This window comes from Sphaeramia orbicularis, chromosome 1 (genome assembly GCF_902148855.1).
Source record: "Sphaeramia orbicularis chromosome 1, fSphaOr1.1, whole genome shotgun sequence".
NCBI classification, from domain to species: Eukaryota; Metazoa; Chordata; class Actinopteri; order Kurtiformes; family Apogonidae; genus Sphaeramia; species Sphaeramia orbicularis.
Genome location: NC_043957.1, coordinates 23,939,039 through 23,960,734, shown reverse-complemented (window position 1 = coordinate 23,960,734; position 21,696 = coordinate 23,939,039). Strand labels below are relative to the sequence as shown.

The following is a 21,696-nucleotide window of genomic DNA, read 5'->3' as shown; positions in this document are numbered from 1 at the left end:
TTCATCAGTAAAACCCATGGAGTTAGATAAATGGCAGTGGATGAAGACACAGGGTTTATGTTGAGTTAATGAAATATTTTACTCAAAAAGTCACATTTTTCTCTATTTTCTCTGTTACTGATATAACCCTCAACTTAAATCTGAGCTGTTATGGACATCAAACATGATCAGTCAATTAAATATAAAAAAAAACCCTAATTTTCACTGAAGAATGCAAAATATTGAGCATAATATTAGAATAAATGATGATAAATCACTTAAGAAGAATTAAAAATTGAGGAAAAAATCATTTTGGAACTGACAAAAGTAGCACTGGGTCTTTATGGGTTAAATATATACCAAAAATTATTTATTGGTGTATTCAAAAAAAAAAAGGAAAAAAAGAAAAAAGACACCAAACAGTCATTTGCAGCTTTATAAATGCTGTCTTTTGTTTTTGTTTAGTTGAAGAGACTTTTTAAATGAATGCATTTCCAGTTCTCTTTATGGAGCTACAACCACCCTGTAGCATCGGTCTCACCTGTGTTTGCTCTTCAGGTAAAAGCTCATAAATGGCTTCATGCATCTTTGCCATCTGCTTACAGACGTTTCTGAAGCAGGCTGAGGGCATCGGCGCCTTCACCTCATACTGTGGAAACAACAACACACCGTGAGCCAGCTGACACTACAAAACAAATGCAAGGTTTGATCTGAAGATGTCGCTATAAGAAAAATGTGCATTTCTCAAGGGTTTAGGACACTCAAATATTCACTTCATTCATTTTAACATGTAGCGCTCGTTCAGTGACTGGTTCTGTGTCATTCATAATAATGACAGCTTTCCAAAACAAGAAAACTGCATAAAAAGTACAAAGCAATGCCACAAGAACTAAAACAAAGAGAAGTGCTTATAAAATTAGCCTTGTTTTCCTTTAATATTAATGCTTCATGTTGTACAAGAATAAAATGACTAAGCACAACAGTAAACCTTTGCTAAATAAAGCTTTTGTCAATCATATTTGACAGTGTGCACTGTTTCATGCCATAAATTAATGCTTTACTACACCCTAAAACTAAATAAAAACTCAATTAAAACTTGTCAATTTCTCAACATAAAACTAAAATGATGAATGCCTTTGTAAAATTAATTCAACTTAAAAACTAAAAGACAGAAAACTAAATAAATAAAATATAAGTTTAAAACTACATTAAGCTGAAACACCATCAGACATATCAGACTATAAAACTGTTCTACCTCTGAAATACTACATTTGAGTTTCATTGACATTATGACATTCAACATATTCTAAAATGCTAACTGCATTTCATCCAAAAATCAAAACTTTGGAGCTATGACAGAAAATGGCCGAGGATCTCTTACCTTTGATAAAACCTTCTCAAACAGACTATCCATGATGGCCACCAGTTTAGCAGAGATCTCTGCTATGTGGTCATTGTAATCCTGCAGAAACACAAAGTAAAACATCTGAAAGTCTGAAACCTTGACGCCGATTTTCCAAAAGTTTCCAAAATGTACGTCACAAGTCAGGCTGCCAGTTTGTTTAATGAATGGCAGTCGCCTGTTACCTTAGTGATGTGGTCAAAGTGCCTGAGGACGCTGAACTGTTTAGGCTGCAGTTTGGTCTCAAAGTGAGCTCTGATGATGGGAATGTAGTGAACCACCAGCTGCAGGCAGCGGGAGGCTAATGCTGCAACAACAAACGTGGTGAACGATTAGTTGCTGCTCTGAAATCTGTGCATCAAGACAAGTTTGGAGGAACCTCCTCTGGTTGGTGAAGCTGGACATACCAAGGTTTTTGGTGGTGATGGTCTTCAGGCCGACAACCTGGAGAGCTCCGGCTCCCAGAACCAGCTGGCAGCTCCGAGAGTTGAAGTGCTGCAGTGAGATGAGGGAGCAATATTTTTTATTTCAACATAATCATAAGTGAACAAGGTAGTGATTGATGCATTTTCCATTCACAGAAGACAAATATTAACACACAATGGAATAGAATACTGAGGTGACATTTTCACTTTCATCTTTAATTCAGAAAATATGAAGAAAAAAAAGAATCAGTATCAGTTTATGAATCAGTGGTTCGTATCTAGTGATGAAATGCGTGAGGATTCTCACATATTTGAGTATTTTGGTGCAAACATCGCCCTCCGGTGTGGAGAAAAAATTATTGAGAGTTACTGATTAAACAAGTGGTGCCAGGCACAACAAACCCCACCCCTTACACGTATTGTGGCTTATTTTGGCATCGATCCAGCTGATGTCATCATGTCTATGCGTGTGCTGATGTCAGCATATCCATTTCCTGTATATATGTGCCAAGTCTAAAGTAAATTGAAACAAAATTGATGTTTTTATAGACATTTGAAATTTCCCCCATTGTAACTAAATGGGAGAAAAAAGATTTTAAAAAATTAATTAAAATTTTGAACTTTGATCTACTTTTCCCAAAATATAACCATGTCTATTCTGGGTCACTGGCAATCTATAAACCCAATCTGGTATGAATTCAACCAACAGTTTTGCTGCTACAGACATGTGAATTTTCACCCATTACAAGTAGATGGGGAAAAAAGAAGATTTTAAAAACTCATAAAAATTTGAACTTTGACCTACTGTTCCCAAAATGTAATCATATCTATTTTGGGTCACTGGCAATCTATAAATCCAATTTGGTATGAATTCAACCAATAGTTTTGCTGCTAGAGTGTTGACAAACAAACAAGCAAACCAAAAACAATACTCCTTATATGTCTGTAAGTAATGTAAGTCTGGCCCATCACTCATATCTGATCTCATGAACATTGTCATTACTTTTATCCTACAGAAAATAGTACTGGATATATATTGACATGTTCAGAGTTCTGTCTGGCCTTTGTTAACGTGGACTCAGTGTTGGCTCTGACCTTGAGCAGGTCCGACAGACGTGTCAACATGTCAGTAGCAATGGATGGGATGTCATTGACACACTGACAGTATTCCAGGAAGATCCGGATCAGCAGCAGAACCGTCCTGATGAGAGAAAATGGAACAAAAGACAAATAATTCACACAGTCGTCCTACAGTTCAGGTTCACATATTTCTTCTTCCTAATTTCTTGTGAGATTTAGTTGTATTTAAAAGAAAATTCTGACTTTGTGTACATGTGATGATGACTGTTGGAGAAAACCTACCCAACAACAGCATATTTTTGCCCATTGACAAGTAGAAATTCAGTCGGTTTTCGGTCATCTGGACCTGCAGTAAAAAAAAAACTAACAAGTTAATAAATCAGAGTCAACGCATCCTAATCACAGACAGTAGCAATAAATTCATCAAACAAATATCAGATTTCTTTCTATCTCTTTTCCAGCATAATGCTGTAAGATATGTTCAAGTTTCAATTGTTGGATTGTAAATATCCTAGAAGAAACATATCTGTACATCTGTAAGATACTGATTCTTACAGTTAGGAAAACGATGCTACAAAAATTTAATTCTTCATGTCACGTGTCAATGGCAGGACTGGGAGGTGAGACACCTTTGTGCAGTTGCCCACTTAGTGATGTGTTTATGACAAGCAACAGGAAGTTTAACTTGTGTACAGGCAATGTAAAGTGGTTTACCCACATTGAAAACACCCAAATATATACACCATTTCTTGACCACATTTAACCACCCTTGCACAAACATAGACTGTATTAAATAAATGCACCTCACATACAGCAAGAGGGTAAACTTAACATGTAATGCTTGTGTAACATAAAGAATATGTGATTGTGTTTCAATTTAACACACTGATCCATTTTGGTAGATTTTATTCAACCGTTTCTCTGTGGCCTACTGTGTGCAGATATTATTCCAATACTAAAGCATGTTTGGCTGCAAATATCTACAGAAAACAAGTCTGGATGGTTTCAGAGATTTTTCAGTAAAATTGTCAACTATGTGCTTTTCAAATGTGTCATTGTGCTCAATTTTCTGCCCTTTTTTGTCTCCCTGAGAGTTGGTGGATTGTTGATTGTGAAGATGTCATTTTGGAAGAGATTACCAGACAATTTTTAACCATTTCGTTTTATTTATGATTTTGTGTTACCTGGGGTTTTACGCTCTGGTAGTGTTATTTTGCCATCAGCAATAGAGTTCACCAAATCCTGAAATTCAGCAGGAACCTCGGCCTGTTTCCACCTCTCGTTGTCCAGGAGGAGGCTGTGGAGACACCCAACAGCATCAGGATGGAGCTGTACAGTAAACCGTCGACAAACACCATCACAATCTAAATATGAGCAGTTGGTAACCTGAGTTTAGTCTTGCGCTCTTCGTGGAAGCGGTGGACAAAGCGATTGCCTTGGCTCTGCAGCGCCCCCCTCAGGGAGACGCTCCGCCTGCCACACAGCTCCTCCGTGTCCCTGACGAAACCCTCGACAGCTTGCGAAAGGCACACGAACTCCGCAGAGCTCAGCCGCTCCAGAGATCCATCCTGTCAGAGAAAAAGACACTGATTTCTAACAAGTTTGACTCAATTTACAGCAGACAAACAAAAGAGATGAAAACAATAGACAAACAGATGCAAAGTGAAGTTCTGTGTTTCTCCCACTAATCTGGTTACATTAATTGTATGTAAACCTTCTAATAATCAATAACGATTTTGATCTTTTCTCTCCTTTACAGTAACACTACACTTGTAAAACACTAAGGGCGATTCTTATTTTACAACCACATTATTTCATCCTGACATCAGCCTCAGATTCATACCTTGGCTCTGGCCGTGAGGACTTTGACACAGCGGTCGTGGCTGACGTCGGATGCAGTGTACAGCAGCTCCTGGGTGTTGTTGACCACACGGTTCAGCTCCAGCTCAGAGGGCATCATGTTCTCACCAGACCTGAACACAGACATGTTCACAGTCTACAAAAAAACCTTCATTTGCCACAAATAACTCTGACTTTCCTCACAATAAGTAACAAAAAAAATCATCCTACTCCATCTTACACAAGTTCATTTGGTTCCATCAATGTTTTGTTGGATGAAATAAACCTAATATGGACCTAAATTTCTCATCATCATCATCACTTAAATGTATTCTTTGTACAAACCAATTTACCAAAAAAGCAACAAACACCTAGTTCACAGAGGAGGCCTATTGTGTGACATCACTGACATCTTCTTGTCTTATCACTAGTTTCAGATTAGAGCCCGACTGATTAATATATTAACTTTTTTGCTGCGCAGAGATTCTGTCGCTCGCTGCTCCTGTATATCTGCTGCCCGGAGAGTTAGAGGAATAGTAAAGCGTGTCAGTTTCACTTTCACCTCTGGCCTGACAATCACACTACCCTCCCAATCACTGTATTTTAAATTGTATTTTATTGGATTTTGAAATGGTATTTTAATTGTATTTTTCAGTGTAAAGCGCTTTGTGTCTCTGTCTGTGAAAAGAGCTCTATAAATAAAATTTACTTACTTACCAATATATTGGTTATTGGTCAATATACCAGATATCTGCGTTTTATAGCCCCCAATATTGGTATCCCATATTGATCGGGCTCTATTTCAGATCAAGTCACAATGACATTAATAAATAGCGCTCTGTGCTTACTCTACCATATTTAGAATTATTTTTCAATTTCAGTTGTCATTTGTGACATCAAATAGGAATAAAAGAAAAAATAACTTGCTGCCATCAGAAGAAGACAACATAATTAAAGTTAAACACTTCCATAAATTCCTATTTGATCAGTACAGTGTTCGACTATGCAGTCACTTACATAATGGGAGCGCCCCCTGTTGGCTGCTCGCTGCTGGTGTTGGGCTCTGGGTTGCTGCCGGCAGCCTCCACTCGGCCCTGCTGGATCCTGGAGCTCACACATGAGCTCTGGTCCTGGACCGCGGCCGCCGCCTGCTGGGCCTCATTCAGAGCGTCACTAATGAACAGACCCTCATGGGTGAGGTACGCCAGCTCAGCCTCGCCCTGCAGGAGTGAACCACCAGGGGAAGACTCCCGGCCCGGAGACCTGGAGCCAGCGGCCTCCTCCAGGAACCTGTTCTTCTGGTTTGAGTCCAGAACCTCCAAAACCACTTTTCTGATCACGCTCAATGTGGCCTAAGTGAAAGACAGCAGGGAGATAAAGGTGTAGTCAGTCAAATTTGATAGTCTGAGAGGAAGACTTAGTTTTCTTTCCTAGTGTCCATTAAATATTCAAAAATAAATAAATAAATAAATAAACAGCCTTTTAAATGAACCCATCCAAAAAACCCCAATGACAAAGGCCTTTTTAAGTTTTTTTCTGGGATATTTCTTATTTTTGTTGGGTTTTTTTCTTTCATTTTTGACCAAACAAAAATCAAATAACCACTCCTTTTAGTGTTTTTAATCAATTCCGTGATGACATTCACAAAACAAATGTATTGTCCCTAAGAAGGATAAAAGGGCTCATTAAGAGTCCCATGAAGGAACATCTGAATGTTTTGACCCACCTTAATCCTCTGTAAGAAGAGAAGAAAACTGTCAAAGACGTTCGTCAGTAGCTCAAACCACTGAGGGAACGTCATCACACGCATCTGATCAGCAAGCCTTTAAACACAATCATTTTACATCAAGTTAATAAAGTAAGTAAATATTCAATTTCTTCCATTACTGTATGTGTGAACTAATAAAGCTGTCACACATGATTTGTCACATGGAGACTGTCAACACTACTCTACACAACACAACTCTACTTAGAACCTTCTTAAGTTCCAACAGTGCAAAATGTAAATTCATGCAATTTTTCAACTGGTCTTAAAATTCTGATCAGGAGTTTTTTTCCATTGTTTATCCAAATTACACAATACAAATTGATATTGGTATAACACATCTTATAAGCAGCGCTAAAGACATAAGACGGGATAATTTCCACTTCCCATTGAAAACAGGCTTTTAGAGTTTAATTATTAACTTTTTGATAGCAGCCCAGCAATTGCTAAGCTTTCTAAAACCTGTTACTTTAAGATTAATTATATTAAATGATAAAAAATTACATGAGGAGAAAAACATACTTAGTGACGACTTCGGTGTCAATTTCTTCTATGTGCAAAACACTATCTGCTACACACTGCAAAGAGAAGCACAACAAACATTAAGATCCACATTAAAACAGGTAACAGAGAACAAAGGGGGCTAATAAATACAATTATATGAATTCACAGATAAAATAAATCAGATACTTAAAAATACTGGTGTTAGTAAGAAATGAGCATGTTGTTTCAAGCGGCTGTTTCTGCCTGTGTGTTTATTCAGTGGCAGGCAACAGACCTGAGTGACGATGGCCTTCGCGGCTAAGATCATCTCATCGCTGTAAATATCCAGAAAGTCCAGCTTCCTCTGCCGCAGCAAGCCGAACACCAGTGACTCCAGACGCTCCTGAAACACACACAAAAAAGACAATGAAGACAACACTGAGACCTGAAATGCTGAGGTGTAAAGATGGAAGGCTTTCCACTAATTAACATAATTTTTCCCACATGCTGAAATCAACGAGGAACAAGCTGCACAAGACACAAGGAATCTTCAGTTACAGCAAGAACAAATACATTCACAGCACCAGCAATGAATCAGAATTAAACCAAACTGAATTGAAAGTAAAGTGTCAGCCATACAAAATTAAGATTAATCATCAAAACATCCACAAAAATATTTTTTTAACCATGGAAAGAAAAGTCTGGAGAAAATTAAATGTTAAAGAGAAAAACACTTTCAGGTTCCCACCACAGTCACAAGGAAATTGGTTCTGAAGTCTCAGCTTGAAAATCATTTTATGTTTGATGAAATTAATTGCCACAACAAAGCACAAAAGTTAATATTCAGCATTATTTGATACAAATATTACATAAGATATAAAGAACAGAAATTAGTAGTGAATTAATGATCTCAAGACCCGATCCAGCTGAGCCTCCATATGTAGACAGATTCCAAATCGATCAATCATTGATCCAGTCTGCGAGTGACCCTGATTCACTGTTTTGACTTTATTACAGTGTGTGTATGTGTGTCACCTTCTCTGAGGCAGCATTAGTTGTGAAAACCTACAATAAGCACAGCAGCCATTAAACACACAACGATCAGTGTTTTAAAAACATGTAAACCAAATGTGACCCTAGGGCTCCACGATTAATTGATTTTAAATTGAAATCAGATTTTTCTAATTAAGACAATTTTTAAAAAAGACAAATCATCAAATCGATTTCATCTCTCTCTTTTCTCTGAGCTGTGTGCCTCCAGGCTACCATAGGCTCCTCCTCCTAACTGTGAGAGCAGTCGCAACTGAAGTCCACGTTATGACCATGGACCTTAAATCTGTGATGGGCCCGCAGTAGTGATACCAGTGTAAGCCATGCTTTCACGCACAGATCCCCCAATTTAAATATAACCGTATGGGAATCACTCATCTTACATGATCCATGCATGCATGCACACATGACTGATGCGTGTTACTGACTTACATTGGTATAACTTCTGTGGGCCCATTACAGAATTTTCAGGGATTCCGTGATTCCAACACAAATTTGAGGTAGGGAGCAGTGGGTTGCATTGCGGGCTGTACATGAAAACAATATGCTAACTTCTGCTGTCTTTTGTCGAAATGGAAAATCGAGTTTTTAGAGGAAAAAAAAAAAAAATCGGGTTTTTATTTTTGGCCAAAATCGTGCAGCCCTATGTGACCCTGAAGTTTCCAATGAATGTGAACTGGCTTTTTAAGGCAGATAACAATAATGTAAATATTGTATGAGGAAGATCATTATGAAATGACACTGATTTTGGTCATTTTGCACAGTCCAACAACTATCAGTTCATGTTTTCACCCTCACACTGAGCAGACACTTCTGTTATTATTATTGCTATTAATTTTTTTACACAGATATGGATGTGATACATTTTTTGAAGAGTATCTGAGTGTGAGGATGATGATGCAGAGTTTGTTCAGACCTTCTCCAGGATCTGTGGCTCATCTTTCAGGCTGCGGTTCAGGTCACTCCGTGCGTACATGTTGAAGTCCTCCACCATCATCTTGTCAATTAGCTTCTCCAGCTCACACAGCTGGGAGCCCAGATGTCTAAAAGACAGACAGATGACAGGTGTTGATGTGGTTTCTACTGAAACTATAAGCTCTACCTTGTGCAAAGGTCACAGGAAATGATTTTACATCATGAATATGAATTGTTCACCAAACTACTCAAGAAGCCATTAAATTACCCATCATTCACATCACTGTTTATTTAAATACTCATGGACCAGTAATGATGAACTAAATGAATGATATAATGATGAACTGAACTAAAGAAAATAATGTTTGGGAGAGACACATTTTCATACTGATCAGCAGCTTCAGTTTTTCCATCAGTTTTGTTTCTTCTCGTTAATAACGTCAATATAAATGACTGTCAAAGCACTGTCTGATTTTAACTGTCCTGTTCAGTATTCATCAAAGTAAAAGTCAGTAAATAGATGTCAAAAATAATTTAAGATAATCACTAATAATGCTTTTTTGCTAAAATAGTAACAGGCTTGAAGTAAATTCAAATCTCTGACAAAAATGTCCCCCACAGATACCAGCATGCCCCCACCTGAAGCTGTGGATCCCCTGCAGCTCCTGCTGTAGGACCTCCTTGGTGGTGGCAATGAGCTCCAGCGCTCCAACAAACTCTGAGGTGGAGAGAAGCAGCTGCACTGTGGGCTGTGTCTGATGCACCGCAGCCATCAGTTTCAGCTTGTTGTGCAGCTTCACACAGTTGTTTCGCGTTAGAGTGGTGCGAAGGGCCCGAAGAGGCCCCTGACACATGACCCGGTCCATGGCGGCGGTCCGGCCCCGCAGGACAGCCACAGCCCGCTGTGTCTCCTGCAGCTGGTCCTGCAGCTCATGCTGAGAGGACATGGCGTGAAAAAATGCCTCGGAGCGCAGGGAGATCTGCCGTGCGATGCTGACCTCCACCACGTCCAGGTAGTGACTGAGCTACAGGGAACCAGACACACAAAGAACGATAGCACATGTAGATGATATTTACAGAACTGATATATGAAATACAGCTACTCCAGGGCTAGAAAGGAGCAAACCGTTTTAAAAATGTGATATTTTGACTGACAAAGAAGAGGTGGTGTACAGAATAAGAGGGATCACAGATTATTTTTACTACATTTTTTGTCTGTATATTTGTGGTGCAGTGTTTTAAAATAAGGGAGGGAGATAATGATCATCTTGGTCAGTCAAACCTTCTCTCAAGTTTCACATAAAAGTTAAGAATAGTTTTGTCCTCTGTGTTATTATAGGGTTTTTAATTTGAAACAAACACAACAAATGTTAGCAGCTACTTTAACAGGGCAGAGGTGAAAGGATCAAAGTGGAGACCAAAAATAAGAAATGATTAACTGTATGTATCAACCAGAGTCAAACAGTCTGCCTAAATAAAAGACTGCTTTCCTTACAGAATTTATGTTTTGCACTGCTTTACTAAATATCATGAAATATGATATTAATATGGCTGATCCAAGCCCCTGCTCCAACTCACCTTCTCTTGCAGTAGTTTGGACGAGGCCACGTCCCGGCTGCTCTTCCCACCGGCACTGTTGAAGTGAGACCAGGGCAGGACGGTGTTGAAGGTGGCTGGATCCTCCAAAGCAAAGTCAGGTTTCATAAAGATCTGCAAACATAATCTGGATGTCATAAATCTGAGCAAATACCACATAGACACAGACAAAAATTGGTGACCAAAGTGGAATATTTGGCAGCTAAAGAGTCCTAAGATTTTTCAAAAGAGTGGAGACCAAAACCAGGATAAAAGAAGATGGGACACAGGACTGAGATACATCAGGCTGACATGAACACCATCCACTGAGATCATCAGGTTCTTCTGGATCTTTGATTTATCACCATGTAAACTTGTAAAAACTTGTCTGTGTTGAATAAAATGTCTTACCTTGGGGACTTGTTCCAGTTCCGCTCTGGATTTATCTAGAGAAAGAAAAAAAAAGGTCTGCATCAGCCATTAAAACTTAACTAAAACATGCGAAGTTGCAAAAAAAAAAAAAAAAAAAAAAAATAGCAAGACAAAGACAGAGCAGCAAATGTCTGTGCTGATTTTTTCAGTCTTTGGCATAAGATATTTTTGATCCTTATATACACAGGACATCTATTATACATGTTAAATTTAGATAAAAGGGATCATTGCTCATACAAAAATGTAACAAAAGACAGTATGTAGCAGTGAAGTTACATGGAATCCTGTTTAGACACAGTCCTTTAGGTTAATTAAGATAAAATTGATGAGACTTTTTTAAAAATGCAGATTCTTTTGAAATTAAGCTTTGTTGGAAACATTTTGGAAGTACAGTTAATAACTTTTTACAGATTTTAATATAGAAATGTTATTTACAGTTTTTAAAGATATGAAAGTTACATTTTATTTTAAAAAATCTAGTTATGTCATTTCTTCTTGTTCCAGTCTTACTTGATTTTGAGTATGAAACCTCTACTTCATTTAACGATCAGCGACTTTCATATACAAAACTGTATTTTTAGTTAATATAAAGTATGAAAGTCACTGTTTGTCTATGTTGCGTTTCCAAATTGTTAGTCTATTTACTGGAACATATATGTGTGTGATATTGAAGTGTGTTTTCAGTGGTCAATTAATGGACTGCAGACTTCGTGCAGGGAGTGTCCTGCAGCACCCACAGAGGGTTAATAATTCATCATACCGTGGTTAGTGGTGATACTGGAGACAGCGTCCACGTCGTCTTTGTTGGGGCAGATCGTCTTGCAGCGTTCGTGAATACGTTCCCTCTGAAAATTAAACAACAAAAGACAACATTGCAGGAGAAACAGATGGGCAAAATGTTTTGACCTGGCAAGTAGTTTCAGTCCTCATCCGTTTGTCATCAGACATTCGAGAATCACATCCAGACTTGATGTTTTTGATGTCTCTTGGGTCAGGTTAACTGCGTTTTACAGTGACGAGGGACAAAGGAAAAAAGCTATAAAGTGCCGATTCACCGCATGGTGCCAGAACAGCTTCAGCGCTGTTTGGCTTTGAGTCAAATCTAGAAACTCTACCAGAGACATGAATGCTATTCTTCCAAAAGACATTCCCTCATTTGGTGTTTTGATGACAGTACAGCGGCTTTTGACTGTGGTGGCCGTAGCATGTCAGTCATTGAGCCTCATGGCCTGTGGAGCAACACAGTCATCCTAAAAGAAACCGTTTACATCAGGTTCTTCATTTCCTTCCACCTGCCTGAAAGTATAAGTTTTATTTCTACCAACTAGGTAAAATCTGTTTTCTTTCATGGTGTGTGCTGCTGACCTCTTCGCCAGGTCACCCTTGTAAAGAGATCTTGATCTAAATGGGATTCTATCTGTTTAAATAAAGGTCTAATAAAAAAAAAGTGTATCTTGTAAAAGACAGGGTTCATACACATTTTTTAAGGTCAAATTAAAGCACTTAAAAGCATCATTTTCATTTTTTCCCTAGCATAGCACCTTAAAAAATACACACTACAGGAATACATACATTCACTTTTTTCACTTTTTATCACAATGATGTACATTGTATTATGTTATAAACATCTAAAATTATGTTTCCTAATAGCAAACGTTCAGAAATTAAAGTAGAACACAAAGTTTTATCAAAAAAAAGGGAAGCTACTTGGTGTTCTTCAGACACACTCAGATCAAGAGAAAGATTAAGATAAAAATGTACCTAGATTCTACCTGAGAACACCTGCTAATTTTCTTTTTTGGCATTAAGTTTTACTTTTCACAATGTATCACCTCTGTGTAAGAGGCTTTGGTTAAAATTCCAGCACTTTTCAGACCTTGAAAACACAACATTGAAATTCAAGCATTTTCAAGGATTTCAAGCATCAATATGAATCCTGAAAAGATAAACTGTACCTCAATGTTTTTTCAGGTTTAGTAAAAAAAAATAAAATACCACACAGCTACTGTTTTGTTTCACGTTCTACTTGTTTCCTCTCAACCATCTAATAATGTTAAAAAAAAAAAAAAAGTGGTGAATACAATGTTGGCAGCTTTTCTTTTACTGTAATGTGAGAATGATGGTTGAATGGGAATAATAAATCAGTGCAGAAAGCAGGAATAAGGAAATGTCATAGACCGTAAAAAAAAAAAAAAAAAAAAAAAAAAAAAGCTGTTACTGCATATACAAAATGTAAAATTGAAACTTAAGATCAGTAAAATAAATGGGAAGAGAAACAAGTCAATAAAAATAAAATAAACCCATTTTGTTCCTCAGCTGCATGATTGGAACCTTTAAAGACAAATTAAGGAGTAGAAAGCAGCTAAGAATGCTGAGCAAAGTTCACAAAGTATAGAATGAACTGAAAACAAACCAGGAAGCATTTACTGCTGATGTTGATCTGCGTTCATTATGTAAGGAAGGAAAAAAAAAAACCTGACAAACCTGGACAAAAATAACCAACCTTAAAACAATTTAATAATGTGTAAGAGCCACATGTGGGAAAACTTCTGGAATGTAAATACAATGTAAAACTGTTGTCATATTAAAAAGATTTTTGAAAAGTCTGAAATCTCTGGAGCTGAAATGAGCGAAAAGAACAGTCAAAATATGTTTTAAGTTCAGGCTCAATTAAGAAGAACACAGCCTTCGTGTTCTCACGTTCTTCACACCTACTGCTGCATATCATATCTTTATGTTTATTATAGTCAGTAATGGAAATAATCCTTCAGAGTGAATAAAAACCATCAGAGACATGTCCAGTCAGGAGTTTTTCAATCAGGCAGTTTAAACCTTTGACAACAACAGGAAACTATAACAACTCACAACCATGTACACACTTTTTCCAGTTCTGTCGGGCTATTTTTTTCTCTTTTCTGCTTTTGTTCCATGCGGAGGGTAAATTAGGTGGGGTGAGAAGTTTCTAGGAGGGAAATAATCATGGATGTTGTGTGGCTTATGATACTTTGTGGTTGGACGCCTTACAAGATTCACAGATTGTTGAACCCGAACCCCACAAAGCTAACACACTCTTATCAACTCCTGCACATGGTTTCACTTCTTGTTGAAAATTATTAGAACCTTTAGTCACAGTCAGAGTGCAGAAGATTTTTCTTCTACCTGATGTTTTACTGGAGGGAGATACTCCTTCCAGAGAAAAACCCTCATCCTCCTCGCTCCACCGTCTTTCTCGTGCATAGATCATTTCATCTTTAAAGTAAATAAGTTAATAAAACCAGTTTATTTGCTTTTATAATTGTTATTTTCTTTCTAACTGCACTTTTTCTGCTTAAAAAACCCTTAAAAAGGATTTTTGAGTGTTTTTTGGGGGCTAGAAGAGAGGTTCCTGTTGGTTTCTACAAGTTAAATTAAAGATTAAGACTACTTAGAACACAATTGAATGCCCATTTCACGACCGTACAAAGTCAGCTTTCTCAGGCAATGCGTACATGACTAACAGCTGCACATGTGTTGGGCTGAATGTTCTGTGATCAGTTCTCACCAGGGGTTGCAAAGTTAGTGATAATTTGTTCCTAATTTTGATAGAAATTGTCGGGTTGGAATGCGTGAAACTGAGCAGACTAACGTTACTTTCTTTGCAGTTTGGACATTTAACAGACACTTTTTTAAACACAATACAGCCAACAAGTTTATGGCACCATAACTTAAGACCTATCATACCAAATTTAATACCTTTTAAATACTTTTTAATCTATTAAATGCAGATTTATGAATTCAAGACTTTTAAGACTTGTTAAGACCCCGCGGAAACCCTGGGATTAATCACATTTCAATTCATTTCAATGAGGAAAATTGATTCATAAAACGAGTAAATCGCAAAATGAGCATGGTCATGAAAGACACTAAAGTCATAGCGTGAGGTTCTACTGTATGTGGAACAACCTTAAACATGTCAAGGAAGGTGTATTGTGAGTAAAAGCTTTGTGTCAGGTGAACACGTCTTGTCAGATTTGTCTGGTTTAGTTGGAGTCTCTGATCAGACCGAATGTTGTGTGGATGTATTGTTGTTTCCGAATGTTGTCTATCAGATTACACACTACATCAGCTGAGATCCACACAGCCCTGTGACCTTAAACGGCTTCAAACAGAGTCAAACCTCCAGGTGTGATGAAAGCCATCGCACACATCAGACAAACGCCATGTTCACAGCTGCAGCTTCCCACTGGGGCAGCAGTGATGCTGAGTGAATCTGTCCTCCACCCATCAGACACTCTGAATAATTCAGCGAGTTACCTGAGCCATCTCCTGCAGGTAGGGTCCAAAGTGTTCCCTGGTGATGCTGGGGAGGTAGAAGGAAGGCATCACTTCTGTCTCTGCGAAGTCCAGACCCCAGGTTTTGGTGAAAAAGTCTGACTCCCGTTTGGCGAGCCGCGGGTCATTCAGCGCAGCGGGGAGGTTGACCTTTGAACTGTACACCGTCCACCTGTCGTGCTCTGCCACCACGGACGGACCATCACATAGGCCCCGCCCCTCACCTGTAAGACCAGGAGGACATTTTGGTCATGGTGACACTAACTCAGTGGTGATCATGGCTGTCAAAACTTTGTATGAATGTGTTGCAGGCACCTAAATCTATGTCTACAAAAGAAAACAAAAGTTGGTCAGCAAAATCATTGAAAATCCTGACTTTGTAGTTCTGTCATTTTGATAAAGGTTCTGGTGAATTAATACACTATAGATTTTTGTTTTTTTATTGTATTATAGAAACTGTCCTAACTTTTCTGAAAATGAGATTAATGTGTCTTGCAGAATCTACAAATATAAATGACCTGAGAATTTCACTGTGTAGCCACTGAACATATTGAACTGGAACTTAGACCTGGGAAACTTCCTAAAGGTATAAGTGCAACTTCCAGGTTAACAACAGCAGATGGGTCAACATATAATTGAGAGACTTTTGAAGTCCACGGGATATATCTTGCATAAATCTTGACTAAAAGTTTTTTAAAAAGTATTGTTTTTATTTTCATTATATTTTTTAAGTTATGGAAACAATCAGTTAATTAATAAATGATTAATAAATAATTAATAAATTACTAGATATACTAAAATGTCAACTAAATAAGCATCCGAATTTAATAACAACCACCTTCTAATTAGCTAAAGAAAAATAAAATGAGCTTATTCAAAATTGATTTGATTGTGTTCTTTTATTAAGTTGAGATAATCATGACAGATTTTTCTTTTTTGGCAATATATCAAATTTTATATGGAAAATAATAAATTATATCTCTGTCGGAGAAATCACTTTAACACTTTCAGTGCCATGGGCCGATTAAATCGGCTTTACGAAAACAACCTGTAAAGTGCCACGGGCCGATCAGATCGGCTTTGGAGAACACACCATATTTGTGTACAAACAAACCATCCACCCCCATTTCTTTCTCACATTTCGATGACGTTCTTTCTGTGTCCCCCTTTTGAGACCAAGCAGACGGGAATTTGAGGTCACGCGACCGAATAATATTTTTTATATCTTTTTAATGTTTCTTATTCTCCGGTGTTTCATCAGAGGGAGCCCTCCATGCCGGGGGGCGGCTGTGGACTCCGGGGGCTGTGGCGCCTTCTCTCACTGGGGTCCGCTCCTTTCTGGTGGGTGGGGGTCCCAGTTGGCCCTCTCCCACTAGTTGGGATGCGGGGCTGTGTTGCTGGTGCCTGGTCGCCGGGGTCGGCGGCTGCCTCCTGGTGCGGATGGCTCCCTGAGACAGCGCCTCCTAAATTGATGTTTTACTTTTACTTGTACATTTTTGTTCTGGTCTACCCGTGCTCAGTCAGTCTTCTTAAGTATGTGTGAGCTTGTGGGTTTGCATGTATATGTGTGTGTGTGTGTGTGTGTGTGTGTGTGTGCGCGCGCGGGTGAGTGGGTGGGTGTGGGTGGGGGGCGGTACTGATTTTTAAACTGATATGTAAAGCACTTTGTGCTACAGTTATTAATGTATGAAAAGTGCTATATAAATAAAGATTATTATAATTATTATTATTATTATGAATTATGCAAATTACGATCAATAATGAATCGGCTGCGTCCGGTGCGTTTTGAATCTAATTAGCAATCGGTCAGATGTTACCGAGCGGTTTCCTGCAAGATTCTTCAAATATTATAAAGACGACGTGAAATACTGAAAAACGGCCAAATTCTGTGGCACTTTTAAGGCTTATTAGCCCCTTAACTGTCTGGTACTTAAAGAGTTAATCTAAGTTACCCATAACAAGAAGACCCATCAAGGAAGTGTGTTAATTCCAAACCACATGATGTCATTTTAAGGTCCTTTTAATAGTTAAGGTCCTTTCAATAGTTTTTAAATGCCTTAATGGTCTTGCTCCTTCTTATCTTTTAGACTTGCTTTTACCATACGTACCCTAGCGGACCCTGAGGTCCTCTGGCACTGGCCTTTTACTTGTTCCAAAAGCTAACACAAAAACTAACAGCGAGGCAGCTTTTCAGCATCATGCTCCTCGCCTATGGAACAGCCTGCCGGAGAACCTCAGGGCCGCAGAGAATGTAGAAAATTTTAAAACCAGGCTCAAGACCCACCTCTTTAATTTGGCTTTTAACTAATGCCTTTGTTTTATTCATTTAATGTTTTATAGTTATATTATATTTTTATATATGTCTTATATCTACATTCTTTTAATCAATGCTTCTGTTTTATCATTTTAATGTTTAATATTTATATTATATTTACATGTATATGTCTTATACTTAGATTATTTTAATCAATGGCTTTTATGTCTTTTTAATGTTTCTTAACTACATTCTCCAATGTTTCATCAGAAGGAGCCCTCCGTGCCAGGGGGCGGACATGGACTCTGGTGGCTGTGGCGCCTTCCTTCACTGGGGTCTGCTCCTTTCTGGTGGGTGGGGTTCCCGTTGGCCCTCTCCCACTGGTTGGGATGCGGCACTGTGTCGCTGGCGCCTGGTTGCCAGGGTTGGTGACTGCCTCCTGGTGCGGATGGCTCCCCAAGACAGCGCCTCCTCTTTTACTTTTATTTTCTGGTCCTCTCATGCTCAGTCAGTCTTTTTAAGTGTGTGTGTGTGCTTGTGTGTGTGTGTGGGTAGGGTTCTGATTTTTAAACTTATATGTAAAGCACTTTGTGCTACGTCCTATGTATGTAAAGTGCTATATAAATAATGATTGATTGATTGATTTCCTCCCGAAGAAAACACTGGCAAGACTCCAAGATATGTTCTTTCTTAGTTATTTCATATAAATAGTGTGTGAGTCAACTATGTATTTATTGCACTCTTATGTCAACAGTATTACTAAAAAATCTTTATAAAAAACTTTCAATTTTACTCAATTGTATATATGACATTTAGAAGAATCTTTCCGTAAAAATGCTATGTGGTGTTATGGTTATGTTGATTTTAGGCCTGAAAACAGCAAAAATGTCAGCTATACCTGTCAACTATGTAACCCTGTAAAGGTAACTTAAAAAGTTCCTCAATTATATATTGACCCAGGTTTTAAATGTGTAGGAAAATTGTCTAGTAACTAAAATCAGTGACACTTTATGTTTAGGCTTTCAGCTAGCAGTAAAACTAAGAAAGTAGCATGACATAATAAAAATGAGTCAATCTAGCAAACACACCTATGAAAGATATGGATGACATTCTAATGTTAACAATAGTCAGGTTGGAAATAATAACAATAAAAGTCACACATTTATGACAGATCACAGCCTTTTTTACTTTGAGTTTGATGCATCAGAGGGACCTGGAGCATTAGAAGAGGACCAGAAATTACTGCTATAAAGGGAAAAACATGTCATGAGAGCTGAACAGGTGAGCATTTTTTAGAAACACTGTTTCTATTCACCAACAGAAGCTCTCATTGTAACTTCACACTGTCACAATGCTGTGGGAGGTCAGATTAGAATGAGGACGGAGTGTGCTAATGATCTGCAAAACTCAGAAATGGACCAAACCCAGGACTAGAATAAAACTATAGGGCAGTGTGTCTATTAGCTGTTCTGACAGTCAGCTCCAGTGACAATTATTAGAAAAGATGGGAAAACTTGTTTGGCTGGTTCAGTGGCATCTGCTAACGAACAGTAGCCTCCACACATGAATTTTGCACAGTGATTTTGTTATAACAGTACAACCAGAGCAGAAAATGTTTTTCTTGGTCACAGTGAAAATGTGAATATTAATGATCATTATCTGAGGCATTTAAAGGAGTGTTGAAGATGTAAAATGTGACTTATACTCACTGTAATGCCACTGTGGGGCAGGTGCAGTAGATGTGAAGAGGAGTGATATGTTTTGTAGTTTTAAGTATATCAAGTTGTTTTTTTATTTGTTTACAGACAACTTTGTTTTGTAATATAATTTGTAACATTTTAAAACGAGGATGGTTTGTAAGAGGTGAGCTGAAAACAGACTTTTTAATCTATATTTTTTGTATGCAAGCTTTGAAAATAAATACAATATTTTCAGACCTTTATATCTTATCTAATCTTACATGTGTTCATTTTACATCATGCTTGAATCTGGGAAAAAATAACCTTCTATTTGCAATTTAAACAGCAGATCATTTTCTAAAAATTATTCAGAGATTTTCAAGGAAATTAATCAGGAAATAAGGAACCTGGACAATAAAGCACTGCCAATATTTGTATGCCTTATTAAAAGGAAGAATAAAGTTCAGAAAATTTAATAAGAACTGGATTATTGGTTAAACTGAAGTTTTCAAGAAAAAAGGCAAATGATTAATTCCATAATTCACATTGCAGCTTTCCACTGTTTATTCTAACAATCTTTGCATTTTAAAGAGCTGGATGAGATTCTGAAGATGTGGTTTTAAATATTTTATGATGTTTACAGAGTATTGACATCTTTCGTTGCTGCTCTAAAAGCATCCTCTCTTCCCACCTGTGGGTTCCTTAGGGCAGACATCAGGCAGGGAGCGGACTGGCCGGCAGCGAGCAGGGGAGGGCTCTCGCTCCTTGCGGAAGATCCCATCTCGGCCTCCACCGCTGGGACGAGGCACTGGGGAGGAGCCGTGGCTGGAGGCCATGGCATTGGGACTCACTTCCCAGGAGGCTAGCTGGACATAAACACACAGCAGACATTCAATTCCCACATCCATCATCCTGTTTCCAATAATACCCATTACACTACCACATGTGCATTAGTCCACCACTGAAAATGGTCCAACAAATTTCCTCTTGTTTGTCTGATGAAAACTACAGAAGGAAGCCCATTTTCGGGAGATTTCTGAGCTGATTTCCATCTCTTACATTCTTTCTTCCTTTAGTTCATCTTTCCTTCCTTCTTATAAAGTCACTCTTTCCTCCTGTTTGTCTGATAAAATTAAGAGTACATAGCTGTTTCAGGAAAATCTAATTTTCAATCTAAGTTACCCATTACAAAAACACCTCTCAAGGAAGTGTGTTAATTCCATATCACATTATCTGGTCCACATGATGTCATTTCCTCCTGAAGAAAACACTGGCAAGACTCCAAGGTATGTTCTTTCTCTCCTGTCTTAGTTATTTAATATAAAGTAGCATGCCAAGCGAGGCCGGCGGTAGGCATGGGCAGGGGTGGGCTAAGCCCACTCAAATGTCCGTCTTGCCCACCCAATCGAAAGTTAAGGGAAAACGTTTATCCAATAGAAAAACATAACAGACTACACTACTACTGGCTCTTATTTGCGACTGGATGGGCAGCCTACAGCCCGCCTCATTCTGTCAGTGATTGGTTGTCATTATTGTTTTGCATTTCCTGAGCGCTTCATTCGCTCGTACAGCAGTTCACAGTTTCTGGGCTGTGGGGAGTTAAACGTTCCTCCTTGGTCTCTCCTGCACCTATCGAGGTCACTGCTGCACCTGTCGGGGTTTCTGTTTAATACCACGATTCTCTCTATCGGAGTTTCACTGTATCTGTGGCTTGTTGATGTGCTCTTGGGCTGAGCATCATCTCTGGGCTCCTGCAGTGCAGCCGGCCCTGTTTGGCGGCCACTCGCATCACGTTATGTACGCACACACTGACTAAAGCAGCACCAATAAAACACACACATTGGGCAACACAATGCCAGTAAAACCAAAAAACATACACAGTACCAGTAAAACACACACACACAGGGTCTCTCAACCATCGCCCAAGGAAGGGACAAAAACAAATGAGGGGCAAATGATCTCTGTCACTAAAGTATATTAATTATTATAATAATTTCATCATGATGGTCTTTGTATATAGTTCTACTGTCATTTGAGTCTAAATTTCATGGTTTTAGATAGAAAAAGAAAGATTTGTTGTTCTCTTTGTCATTTGTCACTTTTCAGATTGAATTTGAATAAGACTTTTTTGGTTTGTGAAATATGAAAAAACAATTTTTTTTTTTTACTTTTACTTTTGGCCCAGTTTCAGTTGTTTGTGTGGTTGTTCTATTCGTGCCACTTTTCAGTCTGAGTTTGAACAAGAGTAGACTGCCTTCTTTTTGTATAAATTCTGGCCACAGTGACAATAATTTATTTTATGAGTATTTAGTATTCATTCTTTTATTTTCCAAACTCATCCAGTGAAAAGAAATATGCACGAAGGACTTTTAAAATCATTTTTATTTTATATTAAAGAGTAAATGAACACAGATGAGCTGCCCGACAATTTAATTTCTCTTTGGGGATCAATAAAGTTATTCTTATACTTACATAAACCCCCAAACCACTTCTTTTCAGTGCCATCA

At 38.2% G+C, this 21,696-nt stretch overlaps 1 protein-coding gene across 2 annotated transcripts in view; it reads right to left on the bottom strand.

The window, feature by feature from the left end:
• vps54 (VPS54 subunit of GARP complex) overlaps window positions 1–21,696 on the bottom strand; it is a 32,165-nt gene that overhangs the window by 7,095 nt on the left and 3,374 nt on the right. Inside the window, exons 2-22 of one of the 2 annotated variants that reach the window (XM_030130321.1) lie at window positions 19,881–20,055; window positions 15,239–15,480; window positions 11,706–11,790; window positions 10,925–10,959; window positions 10,517–10,648; window positions 9,578–9,963; window positions 8,940–9,066; window positions 8,009–8,038; window positions 7,269–7,376; window positions 7,013–7,068; window positions 6,452–6,548; window positions 5,743–6,077; window positions 4,730–4,859; window positions 4,273–4,454; window positions 4,071–4,183; window positions 3,169–3,232; window positions 2,902–3,007; window positions 1,789–1,876; window positions 1,567–1,688; window positions 1,361–1,441; window positions 521–628 (exon numbers count right to left, since the gene is read on the bottom strand). In XM_030130321.1, the coding sequence (XP_029986181.1) occupies window positions 521–628; window positions 1,361–1,441; window positions 1,567–1,688; window positions 1,789–1,876; window positions 2,902–3,007; window positions 3,169–3,232; window positions 4,071–4,183; window positions 4,273–4,454; window positions 4,730–4,859; window positions 5,743–6,077; window positions 6,452–6,548; window positions 7,013–7,068; window positions 7,269–7,376; window positions 8,009–8,038; window positions 8,940–9,066; window positions 9,578–9,963; window positions 10,517–10,648; window positions 10,925–10,959; window positions 11,706–11,790; window positions 15,239–15,480; window positions 19,881–20,025 (2,772 nt within the window). In that variant the 5' untranslated portion in view covers window positions 20,026–20,055. The remainder of the gene's footprint in view (window positions 1–520; window positions 629–1,360; window positions 1,442–1,566; window positions 1,689–1,788; window positions 1,877–2,901; window positions 3,008–3,168; window positions 3,233–4,070; window positions 4,184–4,272; window positions 4,455–4,729; window positions 4,860–5,742; window positions 6,078–6,451; window positions 6,549–7,012; window positions 7,069–7,268; window positions 7,377–8,008; window positions 8,039–8,939; window positions 9,067–9,577; window positions 9,964–10,516; window positions 10,649–10,924; window positions 10,960–11,705; window positions 11,791–15,238; window positions 15,481–19,880; window positions 20,056–21,696) is intronic. The other variant, XM_030130393.1, reaches the window with a different exon arrangement.